Here is a 21,139-nt window from a genome sequence, read left to right on the forward strand (position 1 = left end):
TGGAAAAAAACAGGGTGTGTCTGACGTCAAAATCCGCTGGCGAGATGACAAAAAGGAACAAATATTTTGTTCGCAGAGAAGATGAGCACAATGGAACCGGACACGTTACTGACCTATTTTAAGAGTCCTGATGCAATAAACAACATCCACCACTTACTCCTTAACTTATTTATGTTTTACTGTAAAACAATTTGCAAACACGTGACGGTTAATGCGATATTGTTCTTCACTCAGTAAACAATGAAACCAGTTTTTCATTTTTCATTGCATTTATTCTGAGGCTAATCAACTAACTAAATCATTCTATTTTTATTTTGAATGCAGGTTGTTGAATACAGAAGACATTCAAAGGCTCCTGCATGGTGAGGTTGTTCAATGAAGACAAATAGTTATGTTTTTATGTCATTTTGCTTTGTTCATTCAATTCAAAGCCTATCGCTCCTTTGTGGAGCATAGGCCGTTGACCACAGTCCGCCAGAGTCTTTTGTCCTGGGCTTTCCTCTCCAGTTGTTTCCATGTCATCCCGCTCTGTTTGATGTCCGTGTCAAGGTCCCTGCGCCAGGTGTTCTCGGCCTCTCCTTCTTTTGCCTTGTGGGTTCCATCTAAGGGCCTGCCTGGTGATGCTGGTACCGGGTTTCCGGAGTGTGTGGCCAATCCATCCCCATCTCCATCTCCTGTAATAATACTTTGTTACATTACACCACTGCTGCTTATAAATTCTAAATGGTTTTTTTTTGCTTTAACTTTTCATTATGAAGTAAATGCACAATGTAATGGCTATAGCTTTCACTATGCAATTCCGTCTCATACCGGGTATGATCTCCCGGGAAAATGAAGGCCCGATTTATGGTGCAAAGGAAGTGAGTCAACCAGTGAGCCACCAGAGAGAGAAAGAGAAACAGATACACAGGTGAAGATAAAATGAAAATAAAAGAGAGACTGAGTCTGTGGTTTGAAACATTTGTAAAGTAATAATACTTTGTTACAGTACTATTTTTATCTGTACTTAACTTGAGTTAAACTAAAAACAAAGGACATTGTGCAGAGTTTGCAGGGTTAAATGATCCATACTGTATGCAAACCCACCAAGGTGTGTGATGGTGTATTCAACATGTGTTTGACTACAAGTGTACCGTAAAGCATTTACACAATTTCTGGCAGGATTAAGATAGTTGACAGGTTAAACCATCATACCTGTAGTCTAAAAAATCACTTCAGAGATTGAGAAAGTGATTTAAGACTTCTTTTTTTTTTCTACTTTTAACACAACAAAAACATAAGCAACCATACAGTATAAACACATTAATATCACATTAATTAAAGGTCTTGTTTTTTTATCTTTTTCTTTAATAACAAATGGTTTATGATTGACATTCTGGCATCAGAACATGGGTAATCACATTAAGTAACAATTCATAGTGAACATGAACATCACCTTTCATGTATTCAAAACTCCACATTAAAGAGATTCTTATAAGAGATTCTTATAATCCACAAAATCACAAAGAAATCACAGAAAGTTTGTGCACCACGATAAATTCACTCACATGTAATAAGCACAAATGTAAATGTTGACAACAAAAGAGAATATTTGCAGATAAAATGTTATTTAATCAAAAATAAAAGCACAGACTTTAACTCTCGTTCTAAAATACCACTTCATGATGAGCAATTAATTTACTTAATAAATAGGTTAGAATATTTTTAGGTTTCAAGAAGATGCATTCATCAATTATACAAACAGTTTATAAATACACCAAAGCTAGATACAGTATTAAAATGATCACTTTCAATTCTTCAACAGTACAATTCAACCCACTTTAACCCCCAACAGATGTTTTGAATTAATATGGGCACCTCGGCTGAACAATTAACATCCTGTAATGAGAAAAAACAGAAAATTACATAATTAATTAAATTAATTACATTTTATTTTTAAATGAAAGCAGGTAGAATTTCATTATAATGCCTTTTAAATTAAATTTCAACAATACTGAAGTGACATTTCCTTTGCCTAAATAAGGACTTCTGTTCAAAAGCACATTATGTCTAGTATTAAGGTTCAATTATTATAAATTTAACTAAAATATATTAGGTATTAATCATAGTTTGTGTTTCTTGCAGGCTTTTCAAATGTACGACAACTGATGAATTTTTGTCCATTGGGTTCATATAAAGACTTTTTCCTGCTAGAGGCTTCTATTCAATGAAAACACTAAATAAATATGTCCTATAAATAACTGGAGGCTCAGTTTGTTCATATTTTCGTACTCGTTTGGGATCCAAAATTTGGCTTTTCAATAAGTGAAACCAAAATCATCGTTGATCAAAAATTTTCTGAAATTTGTCCAGTATTGAGGAAGAGCGCTGTAGACGGCAGCTGCTCACAGGCTGCAATGTAATCCTATTGGGGCAAGCTGGCACCGTCATTTACGTCCACTAAAAATGCTTTCTTTTGCCACGACAGGCTCTGATTGTTATAACTTTACCATACTGATGTTGGGTCAACGGGTCTCAGCCGACCCAACACCTTTCAAAATGCTATATTTGAAAGGTGTCTCTTAAGCTCAAGATGCTAGACTCACCGGTCTCGGCGACCTCCAACTGCTCATGGCGTTGGAAGATGAGTCCATTGTTGTCACTTCGCCAGCTGAGATTAAAATCAGTCACCTGCTGTTGTCTCAGGCCCGTCTCCAACTGAGGGCAAACACCAGTGTTAGAAAAAAACACAACCCTTTTTTCGTACTCGCCACAAACCCCCAGAAATAGCTTTACCTGCCCATTTGTGTAACATTTCTGTATCTGTAAATCAGTTTTGAAAAGCTGAAAATACAAATACAATACTATTTATCTTTTTTACTACTTCATCGGTTATACTTTTTACCTTTTTCAGGAATGCATCGCTGACTGTGGAGTCAGTGAAGTCGACATCAGAGCTCACCGTCATCCTTATTACCATCCTCTTTACTTTGAGACCTGCAGCATCCCAACACAGAATCATGTTGTTTTGAGTAAAAAAAAAAGAGTACATTATCAATCATATCAGGTCTCTGTCAAAGAAAGTAAATTATTTCAACCTGCAATACCAGATTCCTTGGCCACTTAGGGGCAGCAGAAACAAGTTTCAAAACACAACTCATATCTTCTTTATTAGCAAATTTAAACATCCAGCTATCGGAGCAACATTACCATTCATTTGTAGCCGTGTTTCTGGCCACCCAGCCCTGTCTCCTAAAAATTTCTTTCCCATACAACTAAATTGCATTCTCAATTACGTTTAGAGGGCTGTCAAAGTTAACGCGATAACAACGTGTTAACACAAATTTGTTTTAACGCCACTAATTTCTTTAACGTATTAACGCAACTTGCAATTTTTAGGGTTGTAGCGGGCTCAGTTTTAAAGCTAGAGTGAAGATACTGGCATCATATGAAACTAGAAAATCCATCGGTACCAACCATGTCATACTAACGTTAATGCGTTAAAGAAATTAGTGGCGTTAAAACAAATTTGCGTTAACACGTTATTATCGCGTTAACTTTGACAGCCCTACTCTAAATGTAATTGAGAATGCAGTTTAGTTGTATGGGAACGTAATTTTGAAAGAGACAATATTGGGCCACCTGATGAATGTAAGTCCAATATTCACTCTCCTTTTTGCTCTGTTTTGGTCTCCACCAACTCTTGAAAGAAATATCTGGTCAAAATGTGGGTTTGCTCAGCCAACTTCTTCTAAATAAAAATCAATTTGGTTGCATGTCTAGGAATTAATTTATACATTTTGCATTTCAATAACTCACCGCCTTGGCAGACAAACGTGGCCTTCGCATCACAATTAGCGCCAACCCAGCGTCCCTGCTGTGACACGGCAACAGAAGCACAGTCTCCCCAATTTTCCGAGCCGCTCAGCCAGTACCTGAAGGAAGTTTCTCTTCCATCCGACCACATCCAGGTGTCATAGAACAGACCAATCCACACGTTTTTTTTCCATTTGCCGGTTACTTCGGCAATCACAGAATTATCCGATTCGGTGCTTATAAAGGCCAGGTCAGTGTGCTTACTTCTGCACTGCTCTTGACTGTTCACCCAGTTTGTTCCTCCGAAGTAAAGCATATACCTCCCCACGCCATCCTGCCGGCCTAAATAGACATACATGGAGACAAAACAAGCCAGGGGTCAAGCAAGAGATTAGGAGATTAAACATTACTGATGCAGGCTAACTTCTAACATCAGAAAACATGAAAATAAATGTAGCTGTTATTTAGTGTTAGTCCATGTATCTAAAGACCTACGAATCAATGGACTGAAAGCGGCATCCAATCCTGTGGGGGCAATGGGGCCGATCTGTTAAATTCTATATGTATATACAGTATTATATACTGGAATTTTAATTCCTGTTTAAATTATAACCAATTTGTTGCTGCATTAAAAAGGTTTACACTTAAGTTGTAAATCCTGTTATTTTTGAAGATTTGTTACCTTTAAGTTGCTGTTGTACAACTTATTATTATATTAATAAATAACAACTCAGTAAATTTATATCTAAGTATTTATTTGATTTTACAAAGTTAAGAGAATAATGTTTAAGTCAAGCCTGATGTTGCCTTACATAGAAAAGAATAATCCCAGTCACTTCCACACAGTGAAACATACAGTTTATTAATTAAACACTGGTATTGGATCGGTACTCGGTATCAGCCGATACCCAAAGCCCATGTGTCGCTATCGGTATCGGGACTGAAAAAGTCGGATCGGTGCATCCCTAGTAAAAGGTCTGCAGAGTTACAAAGCCTAAAGTCCACGCCAAAGGGGGTTACTCTCCCGCCCAGAAACACTGCTCCTGAACTGCCTGAAACGCCTCGCTTCAAGCCCCGCCTTTTCTCCCGTAACATGATGATGTCACCAAGTAACACATTTGCATAATACCTGCCTAGCGGCTAGTTTGGCACACCCTCAAACAAACTAGTTAGAGCAGAGCTGGAGCGGAGTCCGAAGAGATTGGTTCGTTTGACCAATCACAACAGAGTGGGTCAGCTGACCAATCAGAGCAGACTGGGTTTTTTGGGGGGCAGGAGCTCAAACAGAGCGTTTCAGACAGAGGGAGAAAAGAGGTGCTGCAGCACAGCCGGTATGAGAAAAATAAAGCATTTTTTTAACATTAAAGCATGTAAACATGTTCTAGTAGAAACCCAAAATACAAGTATGCACCTGAAAATATGCATAATAGGTCCTCTTTAAAGCATGTTTTTCTCATATCTTTATATTACATCTTCTCCAAAAATTACACTGTGTGTCCTTTACTCACCTTCATAACAAGCAAAACCGTTATCCTCTCCACACGATATGTCATTCCACAAGCCATCCTCATTCATCTCGACACACAATTCATTGCCTTCGCTGTTGTTCGGTTCATCTTCAAGCCACTTGGTGAAGTGCGGTGTGCCCCTGCCATCGGACCAAATCAACCTGCCAGTCGTTCCTTTCCGCAGCCCGATCCAGCTGTACGCCACACGACTGCCCAGCATTTTGACCAGCTCGTTCTTGTCGCCCATGTTGTTAACGGTTGCCAGGTCGGTGTACTTTACTCGGCAGAAGCTCTGTGCCTCATACCAGGTCAGGGGGCCATTGATCAGGTGGTACTGCGGAGGTACTTAGAGCAGAAGTTTAGACATTTAAAAAATGAAAGCAGGGCAAAAACATTAATATGCACAAATATACAAACTATCAAAAAAGGTGAATGGGGCGTCCTGAATTACTGCAGAATCAATGCCTCTGTGATAGTCTCAACAAAATCTGTACACTGTGAGCTTTTTACTTTTAAAGTTACAATTGTTCTCTATGGCAATAAGCGGTAATTGCGAGTATTTGGGTTTTCAACATAGAAATACTAACATTTAATCAATATTGTCTCAATGTGCCTGCTGCCAACTTGGCAACCATTTAGGCTGTTTTAAATAAGCACTTTTTCAATTTGTTTGGCTTTAGATGACAAAGAAAATTAAATGACTGATATGTGATCAATGAAACACCAAAAGGTCTTTCATCGCTCACCAGCCTGGAGAAGGAGGTACATTTTTAATCTTTTAATTAAGGAAAAAAGCTAACTCATAGCTGCATTATTGTCTTGGGAAATTGCTCCATTGTGTGTTTTGGAAAGTGCCTTTTGCCAGTTGTCACACATTATTAATAATGAAACATGTTTCACAGTGGCCAAGATGTAAAATGAATGTTTGTCCTGAACAGGTACTTACTCTGAGCAGTAGATCTCTGAAACAAAAAGAGAATCCCTAGGAAGAAAAGCATACTGTGTTATTTTCATCTTGCAACAACAACCATCCAAATCAATAGTATTAGTTATTAATTGTGCTTACCAATGAAGTGGACAGCACTTTGTAGCCTCACCATTTAATCTGTGAGCCAGAAGAATAAAAAAAAATATACCTACAGCACATCACAGAAAGTATATGACATTGAGAAAACAAAAAAAAATAATTGCATTATTTGTGTGGTTCAAATTCTACAGTGTAGAATAATTTAAATTACTAGTACATACTGTGTATATTTTTTTTACATGGACTTACCTCTCTCTTCCTTCCACAACCAGCTCTGTGTAGGAGTTCAGGTTGTGTGTTGGGAACATTCATGGAAATCTTTTGTCACTTTTTCATGTCATTTCATGCAAAACGCGACCAGAAGTGAGGTGGAAACATGAGCAGATTTGGTTACCAGTGGTCCTTTGGCATCAGGTGGTTGTCCATCTTTGTGTTTGTGCTGTTTGTCAGCAGTGTTGCTTTGCATATGTATACATATATATATATACAACAAATATAGACTTTCTGGGGTTGCATTTTGTTATAACATTTTTAGGGCTGTTAATCAATTAAAATATTCAATCGTGATTAAATCACATAGTCCATAGTTAATCAAGATTAATTTCAAATTAATTGCACATTTCTTATCTGTTCAAAATGTACCTGTAAAGGGAGATTTGTCAAGTATTTAATACTCTTATCAACATGGGAGTGGACAAATCTGCTTTCTTTATGCAAATGTATGTATATATTTATTATTGGAAATCAATTAACAACACAAAACAATGACAAATATTCCAGAAACCCTCACAGGTACTGCATTTACCACACAAAATATGCTCAAATCATAACATGGCAAACTGAAGCCCAACAGGCAACAACAGCTGTCAGTGTGTCAGTGTACTGACTTGACTATGACTTGCCCCAAACTGCATGTGATTATCATAAAGTGGGCATGTCTGTAAAGGGGAGACTCGTGGGTACCCATAGAAACCATTTTCATTCACATATCTTGAGGTCAGAGGTCAAGGGACCCCTTTGAAAATGGCCATTCCAGTTTTTTCTCGCCAAAATTTAGTGCAAGTTTGGAGTGTTATTAAGCCTCCTTTACAACAAGCTAGTATGACATGGTTGGTACCGTTGGATTCCTTAGGTTTTGTATTGCGCGAACAAAGTTTTGGTTTACAAAAAAGGATATTTTTGAAAACGCCTTCTAAGGTGCAGATTTTTAAAAACTCTGGTTACCTAGTATCAGTGTGGACGTGTAAAACAGGAGCATTTGGGTCCTCTCTTCATTTCACGCATGCACATTGTTGCTTTGTGTAATTAGCATGCGTCAGAAACAATAACAAAGATGGCAGACAACTGACTTTTTTACGTTTTGTTAGCACTGATCAGACTAATTACTACTTTACATTTGAAAAATGTTACAATCACAGGAGGTCGAAGCAGGGAACACATTAAACATGTCAAGGCCGAATGGACGGAGATATTTTGTAAAAACGAAGGTCTTGTGGAGAATATTTGGAAAATATCTGTTTTTAAAAATATCTGTATATGTGTAGACAGGGCCTTAAACTTTTATTTTTTTTTACATAACATGGACTGTTTTTCAGAAAGATTCATGTTTTCATACAATATCTTTGAATGCAAAAAAATGTGCAAGCTTCACCGTTTCATTTTGTCATGGTTAACTGTATAAGATTATTTCGGCTTTTTCGCTAAAAAAGTGACTATGTTTATATCGGCACAAAGCAACTTTTATACAAACTTTGCATCAAGTTACATTGAGCACATTAAAAATAAGGGATTCAAAATACTGCATTTGTTTACGATCTTACTCTACTTTCCCTGTTTAAACCCTCCAGTCCACATTGTTCACCTCCCTCTGGTGGAATGAACCTGTTGGAGAAAACACAGCACACACACTCTGTAGTCTGACTCCCTCCACAGGTAAACACGTAGAACAGCACTGTAGAGAATACACATTGTAGGCCTAAGACTCCACATAGTGTAGGAGGTATTGAAAATGAAAGACTTAACAGATGATTGCATGTTTATCTGTTAAATTATTTTAGCAATTAATGTGCTGGTTGCTTTCTTCATTAATTGTCTATAAAAGTTAGAAAATAGTGAAACTTATGAGTTTTATTATTATTAAATTAAAGACTTACCGTGCTGTCTCTTCCTTGTGTGAAAGTCGTCCTGACATCCTCCAGCGAATCTTGAAATCACTGATGCCCTTGTTTTTCATCTCTGCCTCCAGCTAGGAAGCATTGAAGCATACACAACACTCATATTAACATTTATTATAACTTTAATTATTAGCAACTTGGATATCATTAGCTATAGCTCTTATAAACTATTAATTACTAATGGAGTCGACTTTTACGAATGCACATATGAAACAATCTCTCAGTAACATTTGTCTTTCTCACCTGGCTCAAGATTTGTTGTTGGATGGCCGGGTCACTCATGTCAAAGTCAGCGCTGATCCTCAACACAGATCTCTTCTTCTTCTTAAAGTCTGAAAAATATGGTTGCTGATGTGATTGCATAGCTGGCATTTATGGTGTCGTTATGAAATGTTAAGATTTAAAGTGTCATTTGTTTAGCAACTTTTAGTCCATTGGCTACAAATTGCAGCTACAAGTAGCATCACTACTGACCATCACCACATAAATAATAAATAAATAAAGTTACAATGAGAGACTTAGTATCTGCGTGAGATAGGTAATTTAAAATTGCTAAAATGCCATATTTTGGTGTTGAAATTATGTTGTCATCCAATGTTTGTTCCTCATGTGAAAAAAAACTAAAAACATTTTTGACAAAAAGCTGGGTGCTTGGCAATTTCTATCCAATTCATAAAACTACAAAAGTGCTTTTAATTTGGATTATTTTAACTTCCTATAAAAATATCTTAATTTGTTGTTAATTTTGTCCAAGCAAGACATCTTGAAATTTCTTTTTTGTTTGTTTGTTTTTTTGGTTCAACCAACAGTCCCAAACTCCAAAATATTTACTTTACAATGATGTAAAAAAGATGAAAACAGCAAATGTTGGAAATTTTTGCTTGAAAAAATACTTTTTTTGTCAATCAACTACTTACTTAAACACTAATTTAGAGCTTACATAAACTTGTATGGCACTCACAGTAGCAGAGAAACATAGATTTGGTGTTGCAGGACCTTACGCTCCATTTCCCGTCATAGACATGAACACAGTTTGGACCCCCTCTTAAGCTGCTAAGTGGTTCCTGAGACCAGTATCTGAACGAGGAGTGACTCCCATCTGACCACTTCCAGGATTCTCCTGACAGGCCGATCCAGATCCGCTTTCCAGCCGGCACCATGCTCTTGATTTCATGGTTCTCAGTCCGGTTCCTCACGCTGAGCAGGTCTGTGTGGTGCTCCCTGCAGTAGCGTCGAGCGTCGGTCCACTTCAATGCTGTTTTCATGAGAATCTTTGTTTCTGGTGCACCTTTTTTGCCTGTGTCCAGAGAAATAATCATGATGCACAAACAACACACTAAGAACGCCACTTGTTCCTGGAAGGAAACAATGATGAGCTTTGGAAATTGGTTGAAAATTCCACCCACACTTTGTCGTAAATAGTATAAAACATGCAAAAAACAGGTTAGTTAAAAATCATAGCATAGTATGTGGAAAAAAAAGTCATAGTACAGTATGTGGAAAAAAAGTCATAGTACAGTATGTGGAAAAAAAGTCACAGTATAGTATGTCCAAAAAAAATCATAGTATATCATGTCAAAAAAAGTCATAATATTGGATATCAAAAAAAAAAAGGTTATAGTATGGTATGTTGAAAAAAAGGTTATAGTATAGTATGTCAAAAAAGCTTATAGTATGTTGAAAAAAGTCATAGTATTGTATATCGAAAAAAGGGTTATAGTATAGTATGATGAAAAAAAGTCAAAGTATGTAAAAAAAAAAGGTCATAGTATAGTATGCGGAAAAAAAAGTCACAGTTTAGTATGTTCAAAAACAATCATAGTATATTATGTCTGGAAAATCAGTATTCTTAAAAAGAATTGAGAGCATCGATAGCAATTATTCAGCATTACTGTGGTATTTATAGAGGTCATAAAAGTAAAATCCTTCATTTGAAATGGCAATTTGTATTTATTAATGGAAACACAGTCAGCCACTATCACCACATTAGCCTTGAAAGTTTTATTACAGCCCAGTTGCCAGGAAAAAAATGTTGGCATTGTACATTTCTGCAAAACAAGGAATATTGTCTTAACAAAATAATATAAATCACAGTATCATCTGCAAATCTGATGACTCTTCCATTTCGATTGGAATTTTGCATTGTCAGGATTTTTTGAAACTGCATAATCTATTTACCAAGGCGCGGGGGCTGCTGAGGGACTTTGTTTTGAAGATTTATCCGAGTGCTATAGACCTCCACCTCACACAGAGACGGTGGTATGAAAGAATGGAATACAGTCACATAGCGACCCACAGCACCACCGCAATCCAGGGTCACCAGAGATTGTAAACCACTTGGGATGACCCCACACCTGAAATAGAGATAAAGAAACATAGGTGGTGCATGTGATACTGCTTTATTTATTTTATTATCAAAATTGTATTTTACAATATTTACGGTACCATGACAAAATCCTCAAAACTATGAGATATTGGGTAAAGTAACGAATGAGCCAAACTCCCAAAGTATTTGCTGTAGTTGTTTACATTCTCCAATGTCAAAGTCCCATGATTTGTTGAGACGGCCATCCACCTCAACCTCCTCCCTCTGTTGACGTTACATTATTTCCTCCCAACGGACAAGAGTCATAAATCCTACGGCGACTAGAGGGCTTTGTCAATTGAAGGTAAAACATTTTTGGGCATTTGCTGCAATGACTGATTATGTAGTTCCACTTCTACTTTTTAGATAGTCCCCACTTTTAACATAATGGGCGATGCATTCGTCCAACCTTGGCCGACTATATATTTACCTTGTGTTGTCCACTCGGACATCGGCATTATAGCAGCAGTCCTTGCTGTAGGTAAGCTGGACCGCAGTCACATTGTAGGGAACCAGTAGATCCACTTTCACCCACTGACCGGGTTTGTTTTGAGTTCTGCTGCAGGTGGAAGACCTACGGCCATCAATAACTCTGCTAGCTTCACTTTCGGTTTTCCATCTTGAGGAAGATTGAAAAGCTACTCCTCTCAAAGCTACATTTTCTAGTGAGGAGAAAGGTGTTAAAAAAGATGAGTTGTTTGACAAAAAACATATCACATGCACATATCTGCAAATATCTCCAATTTAATTTCAATTAAACAATGATGTCTGGAGAAGTCCAAAGAGCCATTGGTGTAAACTTAAAATGGAAGCCAGTATTCGTCATGGTGTGTGGAGCTTACCAAGCAGAGTACCAAACACCCGTACTTCACAAACAGTCAAAGTCTTCAGAAACCCAGGAAGAACTACATGGACGAAGCGACCTTCCATTGTTCCACAATGGTAGTTGTATTTGCGCTGTCCCTCTGCAATGGAGATGATGGCACACCTGACATGGGGAGGAAGTATAAGTAAGCGAATCAAAGTAGCTGGTAAATATTAGTGCTACTACAGCAAGTAAGTACTCTTTTGTTCGGCTAATATCACCTTTGGTTGCTGGTGTCACTCCTGAGGCCAATGCGGATCTCGGCACCATTCAGCTCCTCTGAGCAGCAGTCTCCAATGCTGATGATTGACACAGCAATTATGCGGTAGATACTCCTCAGGTCTAGTCGCCACCAGGGATTAATTCCCACTGGGACTGAGGCACAGGTTTCCCGCGACTGCTTCGGCCCAGGGTGTTCATCGACGGCCTTACGTGGAGCAGTTTCAGCAGAAGCTGGTTCAGCAGACTGCGTAGCTGTACCTCTCTGTGCCAGGTTAACTGTCAGGAGTGTCATGAAAGCAGTTATGAATAAATGAATGAAAAAGAACCAGTTAAAGATTCATTTGGAAAACCATAGCATTGGTCCAAGTTTACATCCACGCTAGCAGCTCTTTGAGGCTGTAATACAAATTGTAAAGCAAACCAAACTGTTGTTAGGTAGATAAACCAAAGTATTAGACAAATCAGAAATTTGACCTGATAATGGCGCTTGATAAAAGTCCATCAGAATGACATTTCCATCCCTCAAACAAGTTGCTAGCGTGGTTAAAATCACCAAAAACATTTAAAAGTCAACAATATAAAAAAAAATTATTATTCTGAATCATAAACTCAATTTTACCTCCGAAGAAAATGCTTCAAACTCACAACCTGGAAACTGGTTGTAAATGTAGACAGACCTTGTTCTTCACTGAAGTTATTGTGTAACTCCAAGTAATAACATAAAACAATAGAGTGCTCCAGGGATGAGTTATTATTGTAGGCCGACCAGGAAGTTAGCATTGCCCTGGGTTCCCTTGACAAAAAGCCAATGGGATTTTTTCCTTGGGTTTTGGATTATTGCAGAAAATAAGCTCTGTGGCAAACACACGTTGATGATACTTACACGTTTTGTTCAGCAAGATAATCTTAACAAATGAACACCACTTTTAGGATTTTTGAAGTGTGAATACAATCTCCAGAAGTAAAATGCTAATGTTAGGCTATAGACGAACTACACCACGGTCGCATCAGCGAGAGTACGTACAACGAGGCTGTAAAGGAGGACAAGTCGGCCTTTAGCCACTTAGCAACCGCCTTTTTTAAGATACATCAAAGCTGCAAAATTAACGAGTGGGGCATTTATTGATGTATTTTGTGTCGTAGAACAAAACATTAAAATCTCTTTAAGCTTGTGTTAACCACAGACCTTATTTCAGGCATCTAACTAAAAACCCATTCAAAAAGCCCATTGACCTGCAGACGAGGGAACCGGAAGAACTCATTTCCAGATGTTAGGACTCATTCCTGTAACACTCTATATTTAACAAAAATAAAACAATATTATATTCTAATATTATGCCATTGCTCAGTGTTGCATTACCTCCTGTAATGTGGGTAATAGTGTACACTTTGACCTCACAAAGCTGAAGTATCCTGTTTACTCCAGGGAGGAAAATGTTGACGTAGCGTCCTCTCATCTGGTTGCAGTTGAAGGTCATGGTAATGTTACTGGTCACAGTGATGACTGCACATCTGAGGGAGGAGGATGGGAGAAGAGATAAATAGTACAGAAAGAAAGAGTTGTAATTCCACATAAAAACTCTTAAAACAGCATATTTCTTCAACCAACATGAAAAGGTAACAGCTCCTAGCAACCACTATCCACGTTAGCTGAAAATGATGTTGGTAGGACCGATATGTCTAAACAAAATAGACCCAACCCCTTCCCAAACTGAAAATATCCAACATGAACACAATGTCAGCGTAAATAGTGAAAACAAAATGGCAATCCAGTTTGATTATCAGGCTAGTTTAACCCAAAGTATCACCTGGAATTGTTGTTGCCATTGTTCTCCAGTGAGTTACCAATGCGGATTTCAGCCCCATTTAGAAAAGGAGCGCAGCAATCTGTTCTTCGGATGACTTCAACTGATATGATGTCATATGGACCCCGCATGTCCACTCTCCACCAGGGGTTGTCCTCATACAGAGTGGAAACACAGCTCCCATACCAATAGTTTGAATAAGGTTTGCCATCAATCGGCAAGTGTGGTAAAAACAAGGGGTCCCACAACGAAGACTGTGCAGCCACTCCACCCAGAGCCACGTTAGCTGGAGAAGTTAGCACAGCGACAAAGAGTTATGTTTGCGATGCAAAATATGTTACACAGGAAAGCTCGTCATGAGAATTAGAGTTGTTCCGATACCGATACCAGTAGCGGAAAAGCCTCCAATACAGCCTACATGAACGGAGGTAGGAAAGTAACTCTGGATTCGGCTGTTAGTGCATTTTACAACTTTTAAGACCTAATGATTTAAATAAGGGCTATTCAATTGTTCGCACTAGGAAGTTGATTTAGCTAAAAAAAATTATCTACTTAGTTACAGTATATGTCTCCTTCCCAATGTAAGACTATGGGAAAAAGTCTTTTTGGGCCCAATGGCATCATGTGACGTACACATAAGTTGTAATTCCTCGGTTTGCTCACTATGCGAAATTTGTTTCAAAGCCCGGCGCTCTTCCTGGAGGTTTGCTCGTTACTCGATCCATACATCCTGTCGTTAGTTACTTCCATCATCAGCTCTGGAAAAAAAAATCCCACGAGTAAAACGGCGACGTGTTTTTAACATACTGGTATCGGATCGGTAGGTTCAGGTGTCAAAGTCTAATGAGAATCTTGAAAATGCAGCAAAATTAAAGGGAGAAAATCAATTTTACAACAAAAACACTACACATAGCTTATCAATTATTGGTTATTGTTATTAAATTGTTCATTAAAACCAAATAATCCAAACAAACAAATTAACAAAATCCCTGTTACCCTACAGTATGTTGTTCAATATCATATTCAACCTAAACAAACAATATTGTGTCAATTTCTACCTCATTACGTAACTACTGCATAATTTAATCAACTTTAGATGCCGTTGTTCGTTACCTCCTGTAACAGTTGCAGGGTACACTTTGACCTCACAAAGCTGAAGTGTCCTATTTACTCCAGGGAGGAAAATGATGACGTAACGTCCTCTCATCGGGTTGCAGTGGAAGGTCATGTGAATGTCATTGGTCCCAGTGATGATTGCACATCTGAGGAAGGAGGAAGGAAGAAGACAAATAGCATTTCTTCAACCAACTTAACATCAGACCGACACATACGGGTAGCCTACTTTGCATAACGTTCAGGCCGAGCTCCTTTTTGGGGGATTGGAAAACCAAAGATCCCATAGATGTCAATGCAATGTGACGTGTGTTTGGATTGTAATTTTGACAAGTTCGTATGCATTGGTTAACCCGCTACACAACAGCTTTTTAATGTGACAGCGAGTTTCTTTTCCCCAAAAGGGAGCGCCACTTCGTCGATGACGCGATGCTGGTCTGGTCTATAGCTTGGAGCCATAAAGCCCCTCTATTATATATTTTTTAGGACATTGCAGGGGAACAAATCGGAGATCAGCGATTTTGGAATTATTGTTGATGTAACCAAAATGTTTAATGTAGAAGTTTGGAGACATGTTTTAACTTCCTCTGTTTACGCTGTTGTCGTCTACAAGGGACACGAGATTGTTTTCTCCCATGAGAGCCTACTATCGTCCGTACTGCTGGTCTGAAACTAAGCAAAATAGCTCCCCTTTCTATCCAACATGAACACATGTCAGTGTGAATACTGGAATGAAAATAAAAAGACAATCTACTCTGATCAAGTTAATTTGACCACATTGTATCACCTGGGATTGTTGGTGCCATTGTTCTCCAGTGAGTTACCAATGCGGATTTCAGTCCTATTTAGCTCAGAAACGCAGCAATCTGATCTCCGAATGACTTCAATTGTTGAGATTTCATGCGGACGCCCCATGTCCACTCTCCACCAGGGGTCGTCCTCCCTCAAAGTGGAAACACAGCTCCGAGATGCGTAGTCTGAATAAGGTTTGCCATCAATCACCAAGTTTGGTAAAAGCAAGGGGTCCAACAATGAAGACAGCGCAGCCACGCCACCCAGAGCCACGTTAGCTGGAGAGTTAGCACAGCGACAAAGATTATAGAATCAGTAATCAAGTACAGAGCAAAATATGTAAAATATCTTTTTTTTTGACATAACTAAAATGTTTTTAAGACATTTCAAGACCTGCAGATATCCTGAATAACTGTTTGACGCCCAGAGTGGTCAACGTATTTCACGAAAGAGTGAAGATTAGAGAAAGGTCCAAAAAATTAATATAAATATATTTATAATTAAGTATTCTTGCCTTATAGGCCTACAGAAAAGAATACTTGGTTTGTAGTTGTGCTTACTTTTTGATAGAGTAGCCTATTAAAGTATGTGAGAGTTTGTAAAAGGATGTTTTGATATTAATTTACTTCAATTCATCAAGGTTTTGGATAACCCGTTCGCCGTAGAGGCACGCGAGAACAACGGATTTTATTTTTTTTAATCTCATCAAAAATCATCAAGTCAAATAGCAAAAGGAGCAAGTCTCTTTATGTAATACGTAAATCCTTGGCTAAGTACTATAAGTTAAAGTATACAGAGTATACTTTCATGAACTAAAAAGCAGAGATGTCCAAGTCCAAGTCAAGTTTCAAGTCTTTGCAGTCTGATGAATAAATTCCTCTGTACATCTATAGGGCTTTTGAGCGTGCTGTTGATGTACAATCTTCTCCCACAATGCAATGCAAAAGTGGCAGTGGCAGTTTGATGGCCTTTGCACAACCCACGTATTGCATCATTTAATGTTAGTATAAAACGGTAAAGTATGTAGATTTTACTGAAAAAAACTGGATACTATTATATACTGTACATAATTAGTAGTAGTATGGAATTGGGATATAATGGTCTAAATTCTTACTTTCAATCTGTCAATATAAAAACACTTATAAAAAGTCACAATCTCTTATATTTGATTTGATGCAAAATCTGTATAATCTTTTAATTGTATTGCAAATTATCACAAAATGTGAAATAAACATGTTATTCTAATTAAACTGATTATGTATAAATGTTGTCTTTCTAAAATAAATTTTATATACGAAATTATTTGATTTCTTTCATTAACAAAAATTAGTTTTGTATTTCAGAACTTATTTAACAATTTTAATGATACTGTTTTTCAATTGTCAATCTCTGAAACAAGTTTTTTAATAACCCATAGAGAGTTAAGCTGCAGTGATTTGTGGTGGAAGTAGGTGTCACACTTTATGTATAGTATTTCTGAATTCACTGATCCTAAACGCTGAGGATATTCTCAGCCCGGATGTCCTTCACATTGACTGTTCTGCTTGAATGCTCATATTTGGTTTATTCATTTGATTAACCAAATTTGCACATGTAAAAATTAATTTCAAGCAAATTACTGGGCGGGCACGTTGACATATGCCACTAACACACACCGACTCACGAAGTCGTGTATATGCAGTTTTTTATTTTATATACTGTATATAAAGAAGTGTATAAAGCCACATTTTATTGAAAGGTATTGCTTTGAACAAACTGAGCATACAATATTATTCAAATTTCAACTCAGTGTGCAAATATTAAACTGAGGGTGCAATGCATGCTTTTGCACCCTTATAGAACCGGGCCTGATTAGCAGCATCATCATAAGAACAGTTAGGCCGTAACAACAATATGCAACAGTAAGACCAACGCCACCAGGCGTCTAAAAACGGTACCAGGCCTTTAATAAGGCAAATTATTTGACCCTTAAAAAAAATTTAATTACATATTTTTCATCTATTTTTAAAGATTTACATCATCAGTGGGAAGTTAGAAACCAATGGCCTAGGGGCTGCTTGGCACAGACAGAGTAGGGAAGTTGTAAAATATTGAGAAACAGACTAGCGCATTTTTTTTTTTTTTTATGATTATGATATTGTCCATGCAAAAATATTTTACAACATTTTATGACAGGAATTTTTATAGACAAGCCAAAGTCCCGAATACTGCTGTTAAAGGAACTGGGTTGGTCTAGACCTTAAACCCACTGGCCGTTGTTGTATTTTATAACTGACATACTGCCCTCTGGATTTTTAAAAGCTATCAAAACTCATCCTGACATGTGATCGAAGATGAATGCAGAGACGTGACTAGTAAACATTCCCCAGGTGATGACTGCGTGTGACAGATTTTCCTTCCTCGTTATTGCATCTCTAGCAAGATGGTCATAAACTACCATATCACCACTGGGACATATTAAAACTAGTTAGAGCAGTCGATTTCAACCTGGCGTCCGCCTGCGCCAAAAAAAAAACTGGGGTGCGTCAGGATTTGTAAATGGTAAATGGACTTGCATTTACTGTATATAGCGCTTTTCTAGTCTTCTGACCACTCAAAGCGCTTTACACTACACATCAGCATTCACCCATTCACACACATTCATACACTGATGGCAGAGGCTGCCATGCAAGGTGCATCAGGATCTAATCTAAATACTCATTCACACACCGATGGCTATGCCGTCAGGAGCAATTTGGGGTCAAGTGTCTTGCTCAAGGACACATCGACATGTGACCGGAGCAGCCGGGTATCTAATCGCCGACCTTCCGATTGGTGGACGACCTGCTCTACCCTCAGGCGCCCCGATTTGTCTGCTCTGAGGTTGTCAAAATTAGTTTTGCTCTAAAATCATAATAACACACTTACTGGATAATTTAAACAAAGTCTGTATATAGAATTATTTAAAAATATATACATTTTTGCTACTTAAATAGCAAAATCTAACAAAATATTCTGCTTTAATCCATATTTGTTGGCGTTTAGCCTTTCAAAAACAACATTTTCACTGCAGTCAGAAAGCTATTTGCTCTCCTGCTTGATGCACACAAGGGGAGGCCCGCACCGATATTAACGGGCAATGGTGTGTAACCCAGGATTTAGGCTGTAGGCTAGAATAAATATAGCTGATTACTGAAACATTAAAAGTTTTCTGAATCTGCACCATTGATTTACAGAATATGATTTTACAAAATGAAATGTTCAGAAGAAGGCTGTGTAAATAATTCAACTGTAGCAAGTTTTGTTTTCAAGATTTTGGGGCGTTATAGTAATAATAATGGTTCAGAATGATGTAAAATTGCATAATTTTAGGTCATAAACATTCAAATTTTCTTGGGGGAGGACCCCAAACCTCCACTCCACATTTATACCAGTTCTTTGCCTGTGATATTTGTGGGTTTTTAATTTATAAGACTGATCTTCTTGTGTTGCCGCTGAACACACAGGCCTACTGGGCTTAATAACAGCGTTGTCTTGACGTATTGTTGACATATTGTCTTATAATGGCGAGTTTCGTATTCTGTTTACTGATGATTGATGATCCATTTAATATTTGTCACTGTCCATTGATGGGGGATTCTGAATTTAAGTTGCTGTGGCATACTGTGTCCGTAGCCCCGGAGCCTTAAATGTTATTAAGGCACATATATTAACAGGGCAGTTTAGCAACAATCTAACAACACCATAAACTGCATTTATTTAACCACAATAAAAAATCTATTTTGTCTCTCATGCTATTATAGCTTCAAGGAAAACAGGTTGGGAACCAGTGGGTAAGAGGATAGGCTTAAAAAATTTGCTGAAATTATTTTTCTTGATAGGCATTTCTTTGTTACAGGCTAAATGTAGTGTACTTTTAAGATGAAATATTGTTGTAATTAAAAATATTAACAAATAATCTAACAATTATGAAAGAATAACATCAAAAAGTGAGAATTAACACCATTTTATTATTTATTATCCACAGTTTCAAAGTCCATTTATTGCAAGAAATGGAAAACGTTAAACTTTACGTTGAACCCAAGGTGACATTAAGAAATTCCTTATTTTTTCCGATTAACAATCCAAAATCCAAACAAATTAAACAAAAGTGATTCTGATATTCACAGTTACAGATTGTTTGTCCATCAAGACAAGAACAACAAAGGTGGATGCATTTTGAATTGTGAGTTATTCCCCTTTCACTAAATTATCTATCGTTTGCAATTGTTGTGATGCAAAACCATGACAATCTTCATGGTGCTAATGTGCATTGTTTATGTTTTCCATGTTCCCTTGTTGCTGCTGCTGCTCTTCCTCTTCAGAAGGCAACTTCAGGATAGCATAACACAGGAGTCCATTCATTAAGAGTTGCAAGTTTGTGTAAAACAAAGCATTCAAGTAAAATATGATATAGTTATTAGGTGGCACCGCATTCATCACTAGGCACTCTCCAATAAAAGTAGGGGCGAAGACAATTCCGAATGTGAGCATGGCAAGAAGCACAATCAGTCTCTTCCAAGTGGCAGTGGAGGGGGAAGCGGTTGACTTAAGACAATTTGCAATGATGGCCAAAGCCAATCCAATGGTGCTAGCTCCCAGCCCGATGATTGCAAACTGGCTGACGTATATATATAAAATGGAACAGATTGTCATCAACACAACAACACATGTATTAATAATGCACGGTCTGGCTTTCAGTTGTGGGTTGCACATGCACAAGACCAGGAGGCACACCAGAGCGCTTACGAGATGTAAAATCGTTCCGAAACATCTCGACAGGTACCACGCGTTGAGGAGGTAAGTGCAGCTGAGTGCAGACCGGCAGGATCCGAAAAACTCGATCGCCAATATGATTGCTGTGATTGCATTCACGATATCTATAAAGACCAGACTGGGAATAACCTTGTAGATCTTTTGAATGCCGCTGACGCTGCGCGGCTCTACTGAGCAGGACATGGTGATGGCTTCTTTAAAAGCTGTGAGCCTGCTGTACTGGGACCAGAAGGCCCAGAAGTAGCTGGCGAGCCCAATGAAGAAGTAACCCAGGAGAAGTCCTGCAACCAAGTTGGGGTTTCCTTCAACACTTGCTGTCGTGCGGACGGCTGATTGCCGACCGTAGGGCAAGCTGATGAAATGATAGGTGTCGTTCTCCATGACGTGGTGGTCTGACCAGTTTTGTCGTCCTGTTGGAAGAGAGAGAAAAAGTCTTGATATCATCTTATCACTCAAAGAACATCATCCATAAAAACCTGTCCCTTATGAATTTGTTTCCCAAATCACATTGCGGTTAGAAACGTAGCTGTTGGCGTACAGATGTGGTGGATGGCGGACATACAAAGCGCATCCTGAGACCCACAGAAAGTGTGTCGCACTTGTGACGGCCCCTGCCTCACTACTGAGATGCCAGTGTGGATTTGGCCATTCATTCTTTCCCTGTGTCCTTGAAGGTATC

General features: G+C 38.1%; 2 protein-coding genes across 2 annotated transcripts in view; both read right to left on the reverse strand.

Moving 5' to 3' along the window:
• Positions 1–21,139, reverse strand: part of supt16h (SPT16 homolog, facilitates chromatin remodeling subunit) — a 163,669-nt gene that overhangs the window by 109,960 nt on the left and 32,570 nt on the right. The window lies entirely within an intron of this gene.
• On the reverse strand, positions 1,588–6,287 carry LOC141760710 (macrophage mannose receptor 1-like). Its single transcript, XM_074623756.1, has 6 exons — positions 6,250–6,287; positions 5,304–5,648; positions 3,799–4,137; positions 2,885–2,976; positions 2,586–2,697; positions 1,588–1,878 (listed from the first exon to the last, which is right to left on the reverse strand). Exons 2-6 carry the CDS (start codon positions 5,548–5,550, stop codon positions 1,871–1,873), a joined length of 798 nt encoding a protein of 265 aa, XP_074479857.1. The 5' UTR covers positions 5,551–5,648; positions 6,250–6,287; the 3' UTR covers positions 1,588–1,870.

The sequence above is a fragment of the Sebastes fasciatus genome, chromosome 22, assembly GCF_043250625.1.
Source record: "Sebastes fasciatus isolate fSebFas1 chromosome 22, fSebFas1.pri, whole genome shotgun sequence".
Taxonomy (NCBI): Eukaryota; Metazoa; Chordata; class Actinopteri; order Perciformes; family Sebastidae; genus Sebastes; species Sebastes fasciatus.

What these genes read in the sequence shown, in the direction of transcription:
- LOC141760710 (XM_074623756.1), bottom strand. Translation starts at nt 5,550, where the DNA reads ATGGGCGACAAGAACGAGCTGGTCAAAATGCTGGGCAGTCGTGTGGCG. An exon ending in CGGTTTTGCTTGTTATGAAG is followed by an intron (nt 4,138 to 5,303) that starts GTGAGTAAAGGA and finishes ATGTCTATTTAG; the next exon opens with GCCGGCAGGATGGCGTGGGG. An exon ending in GCGATGCATTCCTGAAAAAG is followed by an intron (nt 2,698 to 2,884) that starts GTAAAAAGTATA and finishes GTTTGCCCTCAG; the next exon opens with TTGGAGACGGGCCTGAGACA.